The sequence below is a fragment of the Rhinolophus ferrumequinum genome, chromosome 11 (assembly GCF_004115265.2).
Source record: "Rhinolophus ferrumequinum isolate MPI-CBG mRhiFer1 chromosome 11, mRhiFer1_v1.p, whole genome shotgun sequence".
In the NCBI taxonomy this organism is placed as follows: Eukaryota; Metazoa; Chordata; class Mammalia; order Chiroptera; family Rhinolophidae; genus Rhinolophus; species Rhinolophus ferrumequinum.
The window spans coordinates 21,787,017-21,802,827 of NC_046294.1; the positions used below are offsets into that span (position 1 = coordinate 21,787,017).

The window sequence follows — 15,811 nt, forward strand, 5'->3', positions numbered from 1 at the left end:
ATGCTCTAATCCCCTGCCCCTCCAGGTAGGCTGGTGACCTGACTTGGAACAAGCACGTGACAGCAATGTCCTACGGCATAGGGAAGTTCCCCAGAGAAGGACCCAGGGCCCCTAACAACCCCAGGGAACAGAGCCCCCGCCCACTTTAAAGACCCTCCATAGAATGTTACATGAGAGAAATAAACTTCTACCTCCTCTAGCCACTGAATCACTGTTCAGATTCTCTACTGTAGCAGCCTGGCTTTACCTTAACAAACACAAGATGTCTATAGGACCTTGGAAACAATACTAAAAAGAAAAAAGGCCAGTTCAGACTAAAAGAGATAAGAAAACCGTCTGTCCTTTCTATCATGTGGTCTCCAGGTAGCACTGTCCTGCAGCATGGCATACATCGTGAAACAAAAATAATTTCCACATAAACATACAATTGCTGTCTGTATTTAAAAAGAAACATATACATTATAGATAGATGGCAGTGAGAGGGTCCCCATTAAGCAACTTGAATTCTACATTTTCCCAAATCTGAGGAAACTACAAAAGCACACGGGTATAGTAGCATTTCCAACAACATCAAGGCAATTTCGAGACTGAATTTTCTGTGGAGTACCTCTTCCCTTTGTTTGTCTGCTCCTTTCACGGTGGATCTTGGCTTTACTCCAGAGGTAAGAGGCTGGGCCATGGAAGGAATGTAAGAAGAAACACTGGTGCTTACATCCTGCTCCACTTCTCCTGGCAGCAGCAGCAAATCTGTTGGATACAAAATATTTCACTGATCCTTTTTCACCAACTTCACAATTGACCTTAACCATCTAAAAATCTATAATACTCAAAAGATTGAGGCAAACATGCTCGAATAAAGTAGGTCCATTTCACAATGCCTGTCCTCATTTGGGCAAGAGATTCCTCTTTCTAATAAAGTAGAAGTCGTTGGTACATTTATTTTTATCTTATTGTTGCAAAATTAAATTCCATCCAAAAGGTCTGACAGAAATATTGTTTGGGAGTAACCTCCGAACCCAATTTCCACATTCTATAGGAAAATAAGGCAAGAAGATGCTGTTTTTGCCTCATTTTCCCATATTTTCCTGAGGGGTGAAGAGAAAGGAAATGGAGTCCTGATTTCATCCTCTAATAATATGGCAGTACTTCAAAAAGAAAACAACAAAAAAATACTAAAAAACAATGATGCCCGGGGAAAGAACTTTAGCTTTCAGCAGGAAAATGAACTACTCTGTCATATTCAGAATGCACGTTCTAATTTTCAACATTTGCAAACAGCTACAGTGTGTTTCCGGCTTGTTTAGCACAATTACAAGAATTCAATAACCACTTTAGATTTTCTGATCGATCCATTATAAGCAGATGTGTTCCCTTAGTTTTGCATGTGTGACAGAACATGGAAGCATCACAGACAACTGATGATCTTCCACCGCTTTCTTTAAGGAGGACAAAAACACAAATCGAAGTACAACAGGTTTCCGCCTCAGTCGAAATTTTCATAGGAGCAGAAGGGCTGCTGGCACTCGCCAATAACTTGCAGCTGGCTCAGGATGCTGCTGCCTGCTGCTCAGTGAGGATCCTAATAAAGACACTACTTCTCAGTGGAAGTGATTAATTAACAACAGACATGCCTTAGCTCTTGCCAATGGCAGCATATACAGGGAGATAATGGAGCAGGTACGAATATTCAAAAACTAAAACTTACTTGAAATATGTCTCTCACCACTGCATATATCACCTTCACAAAAAAACACAATTACAAAATTCTTAAGACTTCAGCAACAGAGAACATAGTCAGACAGCCTAGAAACTCAGCATGTGGGTGAGGGATGGTGAAGAAGGCAGTTCGATGATTAACTATTGAAACTTTAAAATATGACCTAATTAACTAGGAGAAGTAAAAACAGTAATAGTCACCTCTTATGAGCTGACATTCTATATGCATTAACTCAGCTGAACCTCCCAACAGCTCTAGTATTTCCCATTTTACAGGCAAGGAGCTCTAAGCACTGAGGATAGCCATGGTGCCACGCTAGAAAGCGGCAGAGCCGGGCAGTCTCTCTGCAGAGTCCATACTCTTAAGCCCACGATATCACATTATGAACTTCTTCTAAATAAACATTTTTATTACATATGGTATTTAAATACACCACAGTATACATCCAAACTCAAAGTGGAGAAATGTCACTACAATATTACATTAGCATAGTACTCAGTGTCAAGTGCACTTATACATTTTATCTGACAGAAGTAATATTTTTAAATTCAATAAAGTTGGTGGAAAGATTGACTTTCTAATATATCTATTTATTAGTTCAAAGCCACATTCCCTCATTGAGCTCCCTGGTATCACTTCCTAGGATTCGTACAAGCCTGGTTAGGGGCTGGCATAACAAAGGCAAAAAGAGAAAGGTTAAAGCCTCTAAATGTAAAAACCAATATGTACCAGACCCATTTGCTGCCAGTGCAAACATCAGTTCAAGTATGAGATCAAAATCAATTCTGCTTTGAGAAAGAATCCATCAAATACCATCAACAACCAAGGTAAAAAGGCAGCTCAGAAAGAAAATAAATAATCACCGGAAAATAAACTTAAAGACATGGAAAGATGTGACTTAAATGACAGAGAATTCAAGATTGCAGTTCTGGAAAAACTCAAGGAGATGCAAGAAAACTCACATAGGCAGTTTAATGAACTCAGAAATAAAATCAATGAACAAAATGAATACTTTACCAAAGAGACTGAAACTTTGAAAAAGAACCAAATAGAAATTCTGGAGCTGAATAACTCAATAAAAAAAGATGAAGAATGAAATAGTGTGCTTAGGAAATAGAGCTGACCAGATGGAAGAAAGAATTAGTGATATCAAAAATAGAAATCTGGAAATGACACAGATGGAAGAAGAGAGAGACTTGAGAGTTAAAAGAAATGAAAGAACTCTACAAGAACTATCTGACTCCATCAGAAAGAGCAACATAATAATGGGTGTACGAGAAGGAATAGAGAGGGAGAAGGGAACATAGAGCCTATTCAAACAAACCTCTGCAAAGAACTGGATCCTCAAATCCAAGAAGCAAACAGACCCCTAATTATCTCCATCAAAAAAGTCCTTCTCGGCTCGCTGTCTCCGCTGCCGTAGCTGGACCCTGCGCACCTCGCCACCTCTCAGCGTCTGCACCTCCCCACGATGGCTAAAACAGCAATGGCCTACAAGGAAAAAATGAAGGAGCTGTCCATGCTGTCACTGATCTGCTCCTGCTTCTACCCGGAACCTCGCAACATCAACACCTACACTTACGACGATATGGAAGTGAAGCAAATCAACAAACGTGCCTCTGGCCAGGCTTTTGAGCTGATCTTAAAGCCACCATCTCCCATCTCAGAAGCCCCACGAACTTTAGCTTCTCCAAAGAAGAAAGACCTGTCCTTGGAGGAGATCCAGAAAAAGCTGGAGGCCGCAGAGGAAAGAAGAAAGTCTCAGGAGGCCCAGGTGCTGAAACAGTTGGCGGAGAAGAGGGAGCACGAGCGAGAAGTCCTGCAGAAGGCTTTGGAGGAGAACAACAACTTCAGCAAAATGGCGGAGGAAAAGCTGATCCTGAAAATGGAACAAATTAAGGAAAACCGTGAGGCCAATCTAGCTGCTATTATCGAACGTCTGCAGGAAAAGGAGAGGCACGCTGCGGAGGTACGCAGGAACAAGGAACTCCAGGTGGAACTGTCTGGCTAAAGCGATGGCGGGTACGGCGCGCCCCACCTCTAGTAAATCCCCCTGCCTATATTACCATGGATCACGCGGTATCAGTATGGGAAATGTATGACATGGTTTAAAAAGAACTCACTATAAAAAAAACACACACACACAAAACAGAAACAAAAATAAAAATAAAAAAAATAAAAAAAAATCAATGCGGGGGGAAAAAAAAAAAAAAAAAAGTCCTTCTCCAAAGCACATCATATTAAAACTTTCAAAAATTAATGACAAAGAATTCTCAAAGCAGCCAGGGAAAAGAAGACGGTAACCTATAAAGGAACGTCCATTTGAGTATCATCAGATGTTTCAGCAGAAACTCTACAAGCCAGGAGGAAGTGGAATCAAATATTCAAACTATTGAAAGAGAGAAATTACCAGTCAAGAATAATGTATCCAGCAAAGTAATCCTTTAAATATGGAGGAGTAATAGGGATCTTTCCAGACATACAGAAGCTGAGGGAATTTTCCACAAGGCCTGCATTATAGGAAATATTAAAGGGGGGTTATTCTACCTGAAACAAAAGACAAAAGGATACAAAACAATGAGTAAGATGACTAACATACAGACAGAAGCAGGAAATTGCAACCCCTATTCAGAATAGGGCACTATACACTTAAATATAACATAAAGGTTAAAGGAGGTAAAAACATTTAAAAAAGAGAGAAGACGACAATTGCTACTGCAACGCGGAAATGAAATCACAGCATAAATAGGGGTAATCTCTGGCAACAAACACATAAAAGCAGAGGGGGCAAACATCTGAATTTGCAAAGAGGAATGGAGATAAAATGCATGCAGAAGTACTACTGTACATGTGAAACTTTTTTTACATAAAATTAATAATAATCACACACACAAAACAACCCAGAACTGAGATACATAACATTTAAAAAAGGAAACGGGGAAATCGTACACTATCATCAAACTAAAATAACAGACAGAAACACAAGGACAAAGAAATAATGGGGACACTAAACTCCAAGAAAACAAAAGATAAAATGGCTATAAGAAATCCTCATATATCAATAATCACCCTAAATATAAATGGTCTGAACTCACCAATAAAAAGGCCTAGAGTAGTAGATGGGATAAAAAAAAAACAAAAAACTCAATCATATACTGCCTTGAAGAGACACATGTCAGTTACAAGGCCAAATATAGACTCAAAGTGAAAGGGTGGAAAATAATACTCCAAGCACATAGCATCCAGAGGAAAGCAGATATATCCATACTTGTATCTGATGAAATAAACTTCAAGATAAAAAAGGTAATAGAGAGACAAAGATGGACATTTCATAATGATAAAGGGGACAATACATCAAAAAGACATAACACTTATCAATCAATGTATATGCTCCCAGAGAGCGCCAAAATATATAAAGCAACTACTAAGAGAACTGAAGGGAGAAACTGACAGAAAGACAATTATAATAGGGGACCTAAATACTCTATTGACAGCTATGCAAACAGCATCCAAACAGAAAATCAATAAGGAAATAAGAGCCTTACCTGACACATTAGGCCAAATGGACAAAATCAACATTTACATAGCTTTTCATCCCAGAACACCAGATTATACATTTTTCTCTAGTTCACATGGAACATTCTCAAGGATAGAACATGTTGGCACACAAAACAAAAACTTTAAGATCAAAACCATACCAAGCATATTCTCTGAACAAAATGCTTTGGAATTAGAGATCAACTACAAAAAGAGAGGAAAACCACAAATACATGGACATTAAACAACATGCTACTAAAAATGACTGGGTCAAAGAAGAAATAAAAGGACAGATCAAAAGAAACATAGAAACAAATGAGAATGAAAATACATCGTATCAAAACTTTTGGGATGCTGCAAAAGAGGTAATAAGAGGGAAATTTATACCATTACAGACCTATCTCAAGAAACGAGAAAAATCCCAAATAAACAACCTAACATATCTTAAAGAACTACAAAAAGAAGAACAAATGAAGCCCAAAATCAGCAGAAGGAAGGAAATAATAAAAATTGGAGCAGAATTCAATAATATAGAGAACAAAAATACAATAGAAAAAAATTAATGCAACAAGGAGCTGATTCTTTGAAAAGATTAATAAAATTGACAAACCCCTGCCTAGACTCACTAAGAAAAAAAGACAAAGACACAAATAAACAAAATAAAAAATAAAAAAGAAGTTATGACAGCATAGAAATACAAAAGACCATGCAAAAATACTATGAAAAAATTATATGCCACCAACTTCAATAGCCTAAAGGAAATGGACAAGTTCTTTGAAATATTTAACCTTCCCAGACTGAATCACAAAGAACTTGAAAATCTAAATAGACCGATCAACACAAAGAAAATTGAAACAGTCATCCAAAACCTCCTGAATAGCAAAAGTCCAGGACCAAAAGGCTTCACTAGTGAATTCTACCAAATTATTCATAGATGATTTAATACCTGTCCTTCTCAAACTCTTCCAAAAAATTGAAGAGGAGGAAATACATTCTATCTCATTTTATGAGGTCAACATTATTACCCTGATACCAAAATCTGGTAAGGGTAACACAAAAAAAGAAAACTACAGACCAACATCTCTGATGATTATAGATATAAAAATCCTAAACAGAATACTAGCAAATCAAATACAACAATACATTAAAAAGATTATACATCATGATCAAGTAAGGTTCACTCCAGGGGCATGAGGATGGTTCAACATACACAAATCGATCAATGTAATATATCACATAAACAAACTAAAGGATAAAAATCATATGATCATATCAATAGATGCAGAAAAAGCATTTGACAAGATACAACATCCATTTATGATTAAAACATTTAATAAAATGGGTACAGAAGTACAGTAGTACCTTGGTTTTTTAACGTCTCCATTGACGAATATTTCGGTTTACAAATGCCGTAAATTTTATGGATCTATGGTATCATAAGATAGTAAAATTCATGCTAAATTTGCAGTTTTAGGGGTTGATTTTAAAGGTCTGGAATGGATTAATCCGTTTTGCATTACTTTCTATGGGGAAACTGCATCTTGGATTTCGAACGTTTCAGAACTCAAACGGTCTTCCAGAATGGATTATGTTCGAAAACCAAGGTACCACTGTACTTCAACATAATAAACCCCATTTGTGAAAAACCTTCAGGTTTGGCAAAAACCAAAGCTTCTCCTCCAAGATCAGGAAAAAGACAAGGATACCCCCTCTCACCACTGTTATTCAAAATAGTATTGTAAGTCCTAGCCAGATACTAGATACAAGCTCTAAAACTCTGTTTTTCATTTAATCCACTACCAATTTTATCAGTAACGATGAATACTATCACTTGTTTGTCGTGAAAACATAGGCTCACTTCATTCATTTTTGAGAGCTACAGTTTGTCATTCTTTCAAGTAAAACTGTTGATCCATGAAAGAAATAAAGGAAAAACTAGTTCAGCATACCACTCAATCACAGAAGTGTTTTTCCATGAGATAACAGTTGTATTTCAGTATATAGAGAAGTGCTTAATACATACGTACTATTTCAGCACACAAAACATTAAAAAGAGGTGCACTCAATGATCAAGATTTAATAAAATTAATCATTTTTGCCACTTCATCAGACATTTTTCCATGGAAACCACCATTTGAACTACAAATTCATGACACTGAAGATTATAATGACGACTAGCATAGTTTGGTGTCATTATCTTGATTCACACTAAATTACCAGCATCTTTATCCATCATTGCTTTTGTAACTTTAGTACAAACATCAACATATTTGACCTCTAGACCTTGGAGTTTCCCAAGGATTTCCCAGACCACATCCCCAGGGGTCTGCCAGTCTGGCTAATATCAGCCCAACCTTCTCGCCAACAATACTAGAAAAGTTGAATAAAGTACAAAATTCAACTATTTAAAGACATTGGAGAGCTACCAGTGCAGCCCAGGACTTGAGAGGCCAAGATCTCAGAGAAGGAAAATACTGAGATGTGAGTATAAGAGTCTAAGCTGCTTTCCAAATCATGGCATTTACTGATTTGCAAACAGAGGCTGAGAAGCTGAGAAACTACAAAAAAATAAAAAATAAAAAATAAAGAGGATGAGGAGGAGGAGGAGGAGGAGGAGGAGGTAGAGTGGGAGGAGAAGGAGAAAAAGCCACTTCTGCCAAGAAGCTTAGCAGAGCAACCAACATATTCACAGTACAGTGAAGATAAAAATTAGAGTTCAGGGCATCCAAGAAGGAGGGGCTGTGATTTACCTTGAAGGGCTATCCCCTAGAGGTAAACAAGAACTAGAAGTAGAGGAGCCCTCACAAAGCCTAAAAGCTAGTCCCAAATCAGCTCAATCCCAGATTGGATTAAAGAGATCTATTCCTACTCTAATTGCTGGTAAAATGTTGAAGTGGTTCTGTAAAAGAAGATAATATCATCTGGAGCCTAACACAATTTTTTATATACAGTGTTCAGCATTCAAACAAAAACTACCAGGTATACAAAGATATCAGATCAAAAGGAGATATTAATAATATAAAATGGACCCACAGGACATCTCAGGTATTAGAAGTATGAGACAAGAACTTTAAAATAGCTGATTAATGTATTTCATAAAATACAATACAAAATGGAGAATTTCAGAACTAAACTATAAAAATAGATATCCTACATCTCTTTTTAAAAATACAATAACTAAAATATTGAGGGCTTTATCAGCAGACTAGATATAATTCAAGAAAGGATAAGTGAAATAAAATATAGATAGTAGATAATACTCCAACTGAAGCAAGAATGGAAATTAAAACAGGATGAAAAATGCAGGAAAGAGCATAAGAGACATATGGGATAAGTAAAAAGGTTAAGGCACAGATAATATGTGAAGAAATAACAGCAAGAATTTCCTAACACTTACAAGAATCTCTACAAAACCCAAACAAAATAAATACAAATAAAACAATACCAAGGCATAGTGAAATTACTGAAAAACAAAGACTAAAAGAAAATCAGAAAAGCAGCCAAATGAGGAGAAAAAAACATATTGTCTCCAAAGGAACAACAATCAGATTGACTGGTTCTTCAACAGTTTTCAGTAATTAAGACCACAAAAGAATAGAATAGGCAAGAAAACAAGAACATATCACTGGCAGGACAAGTAGAAAACAAAATAGTAAGGTAATAGATTTAAAGCCAAATAAATCAGAAACTACATTAAATGTAAATGGACTAAATAGTTCAATTAAAACACAAAGTTTTAGAATATATACGTATATGTGTGTGTGTGCACAGATACATATGTATAAACAATATACCATTTTCAGGAGACACATTAACTAAAACCTACTTTGAGGAAAAAGATTCCAAAAAAAATAAAGTGGAAGTGTAAAAGAAGAAAGATAACTGCCATCCAAGGAGAAAGTGGGGAAGATCAGGGAAGACTTACTTCATGGGTGAGGGTGGCATTTGACAACAATAATAAATCATATCCCTCTACCTCCAAGCACAGAAATAAAAGAGAAATAAACACAGGAGTCAGAAAGATGGAGACAAAAATATGAACTTTGTAGCTGATGGAGCTGAACTCAAAAATGGAGCTTGTCCTACAGTCACAATTGGGCTTTTTGTTTGTCCAGTTTCCTCCCAAGTCTAGACCTTGGGCTATCCCACCTGAGAGAAATCCTGCATAGCTAACACATATCCAGTGGGGTATAAGAGCTACTTCGCATCCATACAGCCCTTAGAATAGGGACTTGGAGAGTGCCTCTGGACAAGTACCTCCAGACTTGTCTAGAGATGATTCTCAGCTTCAATTGCACATTAAAATCACCCAGGGAGCTTTAAAAATTGCCAATGCCCAACACACATGCCAGACAACTAAGACAGAATCTCCAGGTATCGTTATATTTTTTGAAGTTCCTCAAGTGATTCCAATGTGTCTCGAAGGTTGAAAACTAGGGAATAAGACAGGCCTAGGCCCCATCTAAAATATGTTTATTATCAGGAATGTGCCACAGACAAAGAAGGACATATACCTTCCAAACAGCATGAACCCAAAAGAAGAAATGAAGGGGCTGAACCATATGTACTTTCTTTTCCCAATCTCTCCAATTAGATAAAGCCTTTCTTTTTCCCTTAAGGAGAAATTGGCAGAGGAATTGTGAAAGGACAGAATTATCTTCTCTTCTTCTCAGAAATAGAGTGGAAGTTTTCTTATGCAATCGTGAAACCTGGAAATCACATTTGCCCTTCCGGTTGACATGGCTTTCGAGCTGGAGCTTAATAGATGGTTAAATTTGCACATATAAAAATTGGAGGAACTGGAATACAGGAACAATATGAAGCAAGAATTATTCCCTGGGTGTTTAGTGATCTTCTAGGCAATGAAAGAATGATTTTTCACAATCCTAAGTCAAATAAATGAAATGCCTAAGCTATAAGTTGGGTGAAATATGCCATCTCCTAGCGAAGGACTTTTATACATGCTGTTCCTTATGCTGTTGCTCTGCTCTCTAACCCACCCACTCTCAGCATCACTCTATCCCCCTCCTCTAGTTAAAGGTTACACATCCTTTAGATTTGAACCTCTCAGAGAGCTTTAACTGATCCCACAGACAAATTTACGTTCCCGTGACATATGTATTTTCTCATAAGATCTAGAATAATTTGTAATCATATATTTATGATTATCTGGTTAATGTTTGATTCTTCCAATATAATACGAATTTCATGAGAACAGGAACCAAATCTGTTTTATTCCTCATTATATCCCAGGTACCAATCACAGTTGTTAAATATTTGTTGAATAAGAGTCCCAAGTCATTCATAAAACTGCTTCATAAAACTGCTTAAAGTTGCAGATAAGAAAATAATTTTTAAATTAAATCCATTAGAGTGACATTGGTTAATAAAATTATATAATTTTCAAGTGTACAATATTAAAATACATCATCTGCATTGTATGCTGCACTGTGTGCTCTTCACCATATATCTGACCCCCTTTACCCTCTTCAACCTCTACCCACTTCCCCTCTGATAACCACTCAACTGTTGTCTGTGTCAGTGAGTTTTTTGTTTGTTTTGTTTTGTTTATTTGTTGCTTTCTGTTTTATCAGTGAAATCATATGATTCTTGTCCTTTTCCATCTGACATATTTTGCTCAGCAAGACACTCTCAAGATCTATGCATATTGTTGCAAATGGCAGTATTTCATCTTTTCTTATAGCCGAGTAATATTCCCTTGGATATATGTACCACATCTTCGTTACCCAATCATCCATCAAAGGACACTTGGGTTGCTTCCACATCTTGGCCATCAAGAATAATGCTGCAATGAACATAAGGGTACATATATCTTTACCAATAAATGTTTTCAGATTTTTTGGGGGGTAGATACCCAGAAGAGGGATTGCTGGGTCATATGGTAATTCTATTCTTAATTTTTTGGGGAATCCCCATACTGTTTTCCATAGTAGCTATACCAATTTACATTCTCACCAGCAATCTATGAGGGTTCCTTTGTCTCCACATCCTCTCCAAGACTTGTTATTACTTGTCTCGTTGATAATTGCTATTCTAACAGGTGTGAAGTGGTATCTCATTGTGGTTTTGATTAGCATTTCCCTAATAGCCAGTGAAGTTGAGCAATTTTTCATATATCTGTTGGCCATTTGTATGTCTTCTTGGGAGAAATGTCTGTTCAGGTCTTCTGCCCATTTTTTAATTGGATTGTTTGTTTTTTGTTGTTGTTGAGTTTATGAGTTCTTTATATATTTTGGATATTAGCCCCCTACCAGGGGTGTTTGCAAATATTTTCTCCCATTTGGTTGGTTGCCTCTTTGTTTTGTTGATATTTTCTCTTGCTGTGCAGAAGCGTTTTTAGTTTGATATAGTCTCATTCAGTTATTTTTGCTTTTATTTCCCTTGTCTTTAGGGTCAAAATTATATAATCCTCTCCTAGACCAAGGTCTACAAGTTTAGTACCTATATTTTCTTCTGTGCATTTAATTGTTTCAGGTCTTATATTTAGCTCTTTGATCCATTTTGAGTTAATTTTGGTGTATGGTGTCAAATAGCAATCTAATTGTATTCTTTTGCATGTGGCTTCCCAATTTTCCCGGCACCATTTATTGAAGAGGCTTTATTTGCTCCATTTTATGTTTTTGAGTCTTTTGTTGAAAATTATTTGCCAATATACCGAGGGTATCAAAAAAATGTATACACATTTTAAGAGACGTTATCTATGTATTACTTTTTGAAGTTGAATTGAATTACATAACAATGTGTATTATGGCATTCACTCAAAAAATGGCATTAATCAAATGAATGGTAGTGTCATTCATTGTATTAGAATTTTAACACAATTTTTTCCTTTCTTAAAATGTGTATACACTTTTTTGGCACCCTCTGTATATGTGGGTTTATTTCTGGGTTCTCAATTCTCTTCCATTGGTCTGTGTGTGTGTTTTCTGCCAATACCATACTGATTATTGTCACTTTGGAGTATAATTTGAAGTCAGGGAATGTGATACCTCCAATTTGTTATTTTTTTCTCAGGATTGTTTTGGCTATTCAGGGTCTTTTATAGTTCCATACAAATGTGATGATTTTTTTGTTCTATTTCTTTGGGAAATACCATGGGATTTTGATAGGGATTGCATTGCTTTGGGTAATATGTCCATTTTAACTATGTTGATTCTTCCAATCCATGAACACAGAATATCTTTCTATTTCTTTGTGTCTTATTCAATTTTGGAAAGAATTTTAAAAAAGAAAGAAACAGCTGATTGATACCTTCATTAGAACTGGGAGTACTGAGAGCTTGAAAATGAAAATGAAATAAGGCTGCCAATCTCTGAGTAGGACTCAGTTGCCCATTATCCGCCAACACGATCAACCACCGCATAAATACACCTACTGGCTAAAAGACTTTGCTAAGGCTGTAATTCTGAGAACTAGACTTCAAAAAGTTTCTTCAGCCAATTGCACTCAGCCAGAGAACAGGCTGGGCCAACTGAAGGGGAAAATAAGTAAATAAAGATGACTAGAAGATTCTTCCTCCTTTGATAGCCTCAGCATAACAATTAATACCTATTCCAAATAATAATTTTGCGGGATAACAGTCAGCGGTATGATGGTAATTCACCATCAGGTTAATTACTTTACCTCAAATTCAAAGGAGGAAAAAATGGCTAACTTGATGTCAAATAAACACAAGGGTCCAAACTTTGTGGCAAATATTACCCTCAGACAACTGCTCAGTACCAGTGCCCTGAGCTGGCTCCTCTGAAAAACTGTCCATCTAGGCTGCCAAAATGATAAGCCAAATACTGGGATTGAATCGTGCTCCTGAATTTTGGAGAATATTTATGAAAGCAAATAAGGTGAGCAAGTGAAGTCAATGACAGAACAATGAGCAACTCCCTTCCTTGTTGCCCCAGGCCAATCTGTTGCTTAAACAATAACAGGATCTAATCAGTAAACCTCTCAACTGCCAAAATTATACAAGCCACTTGCCAATTTAAAATGTCCCATTTCCCATCTGATATAAATATTTGCCTTCTGCTCGCATTCCTGAAGTGTAATACAAATTAGGCCCAACTAAAATTCACCTTGGCACAAACTGTTTAATTCTTTTTTTTTCGTTTCAAATGACCTACACTGCATATTATGAAAACTGTGACGTCCTGGTGGTCTTTTCGGGAATTGGAATAAATCACTGAAGCCGAGTGTGCTTATCAGCCTAGGTTCTTCACATTATTTTACACATGGGAAGGTCTTGACTAGCTCATTCAAGTCCACTGAGACTTGGGTTAGGCCTCAGTAACATTTTATATTCAAATGCAAGACTGCCTGCTATCTAATTTCTGGAAAACCCATACTAGTGAGATGTTTTATGTAATATTTTAAACTAAAGTAATAGATCTGATTAAAAAAAAAAAAACACTAAAAACATAACCTGGAAAAATGTTTAAAGAAAACAATCTAAAATATTCGAAAAGGTAAAAGGCTAATTTAAGAGATTTATATAACCAAATTACAATCATTGGCTAAGTAGGCTTATGTCACTATACAGATCTTCTCATTACTGCCAGGAAGCAAGAAATTTAAACCATTGAAAAAATACTCGATCTATGTGTGCACTTCTGTGCCCTCCTATAAAACTAATTTTATATTGCAAATGTATTATACACAAACTAAAACCATTTGTCTCCAAGTGTCATCCACAGATGAACTCTACCAGAATCCCCTGGGGTAGTGATAAAAGACACAGATCACTAGATGCCACCAAAGATCTTCTCGCTTGGGAACGGGACCAGGAATCTGCATTTTTAACAAGCTTCCCCTCCCCAAAACCCCAAAACAGTGTGCTTGCTCTACAGACTCAGCTTCTAGCTAAGTCTTTAGCTATCCTTCTAATCCAATTGGAGACCCTAAGGCTCTTATACAGAATTCAGAGCTGCCTCGGGTGCCTGTGGACTGTGTGATTCCTTCAGATGTCTGATCTCACTTGAACCAAGTAAGTAAGGAAAAATCTGCAGTGTCTACTGGTTAATAGTGCTTGAGAAAGAAACCAGAAGAAGAATATAAATGTTAAATGCTTCCAATTTCCAGAGCCCCTCAATTCAGGCAACTAGAGAAGCCAGAGCAGAGGCTTATACAGCCGGTTTATGAAGAACGACCATCCCCAAGTCAACTGCATGCAGTCACTTTAAATCCTACCTGATTATTAATAGCCCCCATCCAACGGTAATGACCATAATTCATGTTTATGACTACCTAAGACTGTATGCAGCACTTCAATGCCAACCACCAAACCCCCACAGAAACTGACCCTTCCCTAACATTCAACATTGATTTTGAGATATTCTTGCATATTCAATTAGGAATGAGTTTTCAAAGCAAATAACTCTAATTTTGAATATATTTCAAAGGTCCTTTGAGCAAAAAAGGATGCCTATGCTTATACAGAAATGTTAACCAAGAAAGGAAAAAGGCCTCATCTACTAAATAACAATGAACTAAGCCTCACCCAGCCCAGTCTATGTGGGAAATTGCCCCAGAAGAAACACTTACACTATATCTTTGCTCTTAAGTGTTTGGTTTACATATTTAATAAATATTTATGGAAGCAAAGATTTAGATTTTATTTTGTTTATTTTATAATCAATTCTGATATTTTTACGATCAATTGATGTTTTACAAGTATGTATCACTCAAACATAATCTCAATTTATAACATGGTTCTTCTAACAAATAAAGGTTTGACTGAAATGACTTTACTTGAGACAATTACCTAAAAATCAATCATACCCATGAATTGGAGGTGGATGGGAAGGGATCTTTATTCCATTTAAGACAAAAGACTTTACAACCTTCAACAGGCTTTGACCTCTCAGCAGAAATCACTGTTAATTGAAAAAGAAATTGCAGGACACCAGTTTTCCCTGTCTCAGGGAAGAAGCAGGTAGGATTGCCAAAAAGAAAGAAAAGCTGTCTAAAGTCTTATTTGTAGCTTCTAGAAAGAGGTCAAGCAGTATAAAGAGGAAACAGAAGGCATACCCTTGCTCATTTGGGGCTTAATCTCTTCATCCATATCCAAATCTTCTAGTTCTAGAAAATTGTCTACCTAGAAAAGGATTAACAGCATTTTTATGCATATTAGACCTATAGAAAACAATGCAATTAAGAATCAGTGAATCCACTTTCAGGACACTCAAGTGAGCAACGGAATCCAATTTTCTCATTAACTTTTGAGTCCTTGCTAAAGGTTTTTGTTATTCACTGTGCTTTTCCAGAGACATCTGAAAGAAGCAGTCAATTTGGAAGTTGGCCTGGATTTTGTAAGCACCATAGTAAGATCTCTATACTGAAAGGGAAAAAACCATCTGGGGAGTTTTGAAAAGGGACTTTGTTCCAGATTCTATCCCAGAATATACACCACCACCAAGACAGTCCAAAACAATATCTCTGTTTTTTGTTGTTGTTGTTTTATTGCTCTTGCTTCTCAAATAAATGATGGTGGTGGGCCTGGCTATTATCATAACAACATGCTTTTCACTCTGAAGAGCCAGAGAG

General features: G+C 36.6%; 2 protein-coding genes across 5 annotated transcripts in view; one reads left to right on the forward strand and one right to left on the reverse strand.

Annotated features, from left to right (window-relative positions):
- IFTAP (intraflagellar transport associated protein) overlaps positions 1 to 15,811 on the reverse strand; it is a 59,734-nt gene that overhangs the window by 5,746 nt on the left and 38,177 nt on the right. For all 4 annotated transcript variants that reach the window (XM_033121418.1, XM_033121419.1, XM_033121422.1 and 1 more), the window contains 2 exons: positions 15,296 to 15,362; positions 608 to 747 (listed from right to left, as the gene is read on the reverse strand). In XM_033121418.1, coding sequence (XP_032977309.1) covers positions 608 to 747; positions 15,296 to 15,362 — 207 coding nt within the window. The remainder of the gene's footprint in view (positions 1 to 607; positions 748 to 15,295; positions 15,363 to 15,811) is intronic.
- LOC117031088 (stathmin-2) lies at positions 3,125 to 3,905 on the forward strand. Its single transcript, XM_033121423.1, has one exon. It carries the CDS (start codon positions 3,189 to 3,191, stop codon positions 3,726 to 3,728), a length of 540 nt encoding a protein of 179 aa, XP_032977314.1. The 5' UTR covers positions 3,125 to 3,188; the 3' UTR covers positions 3,729 to 3,905.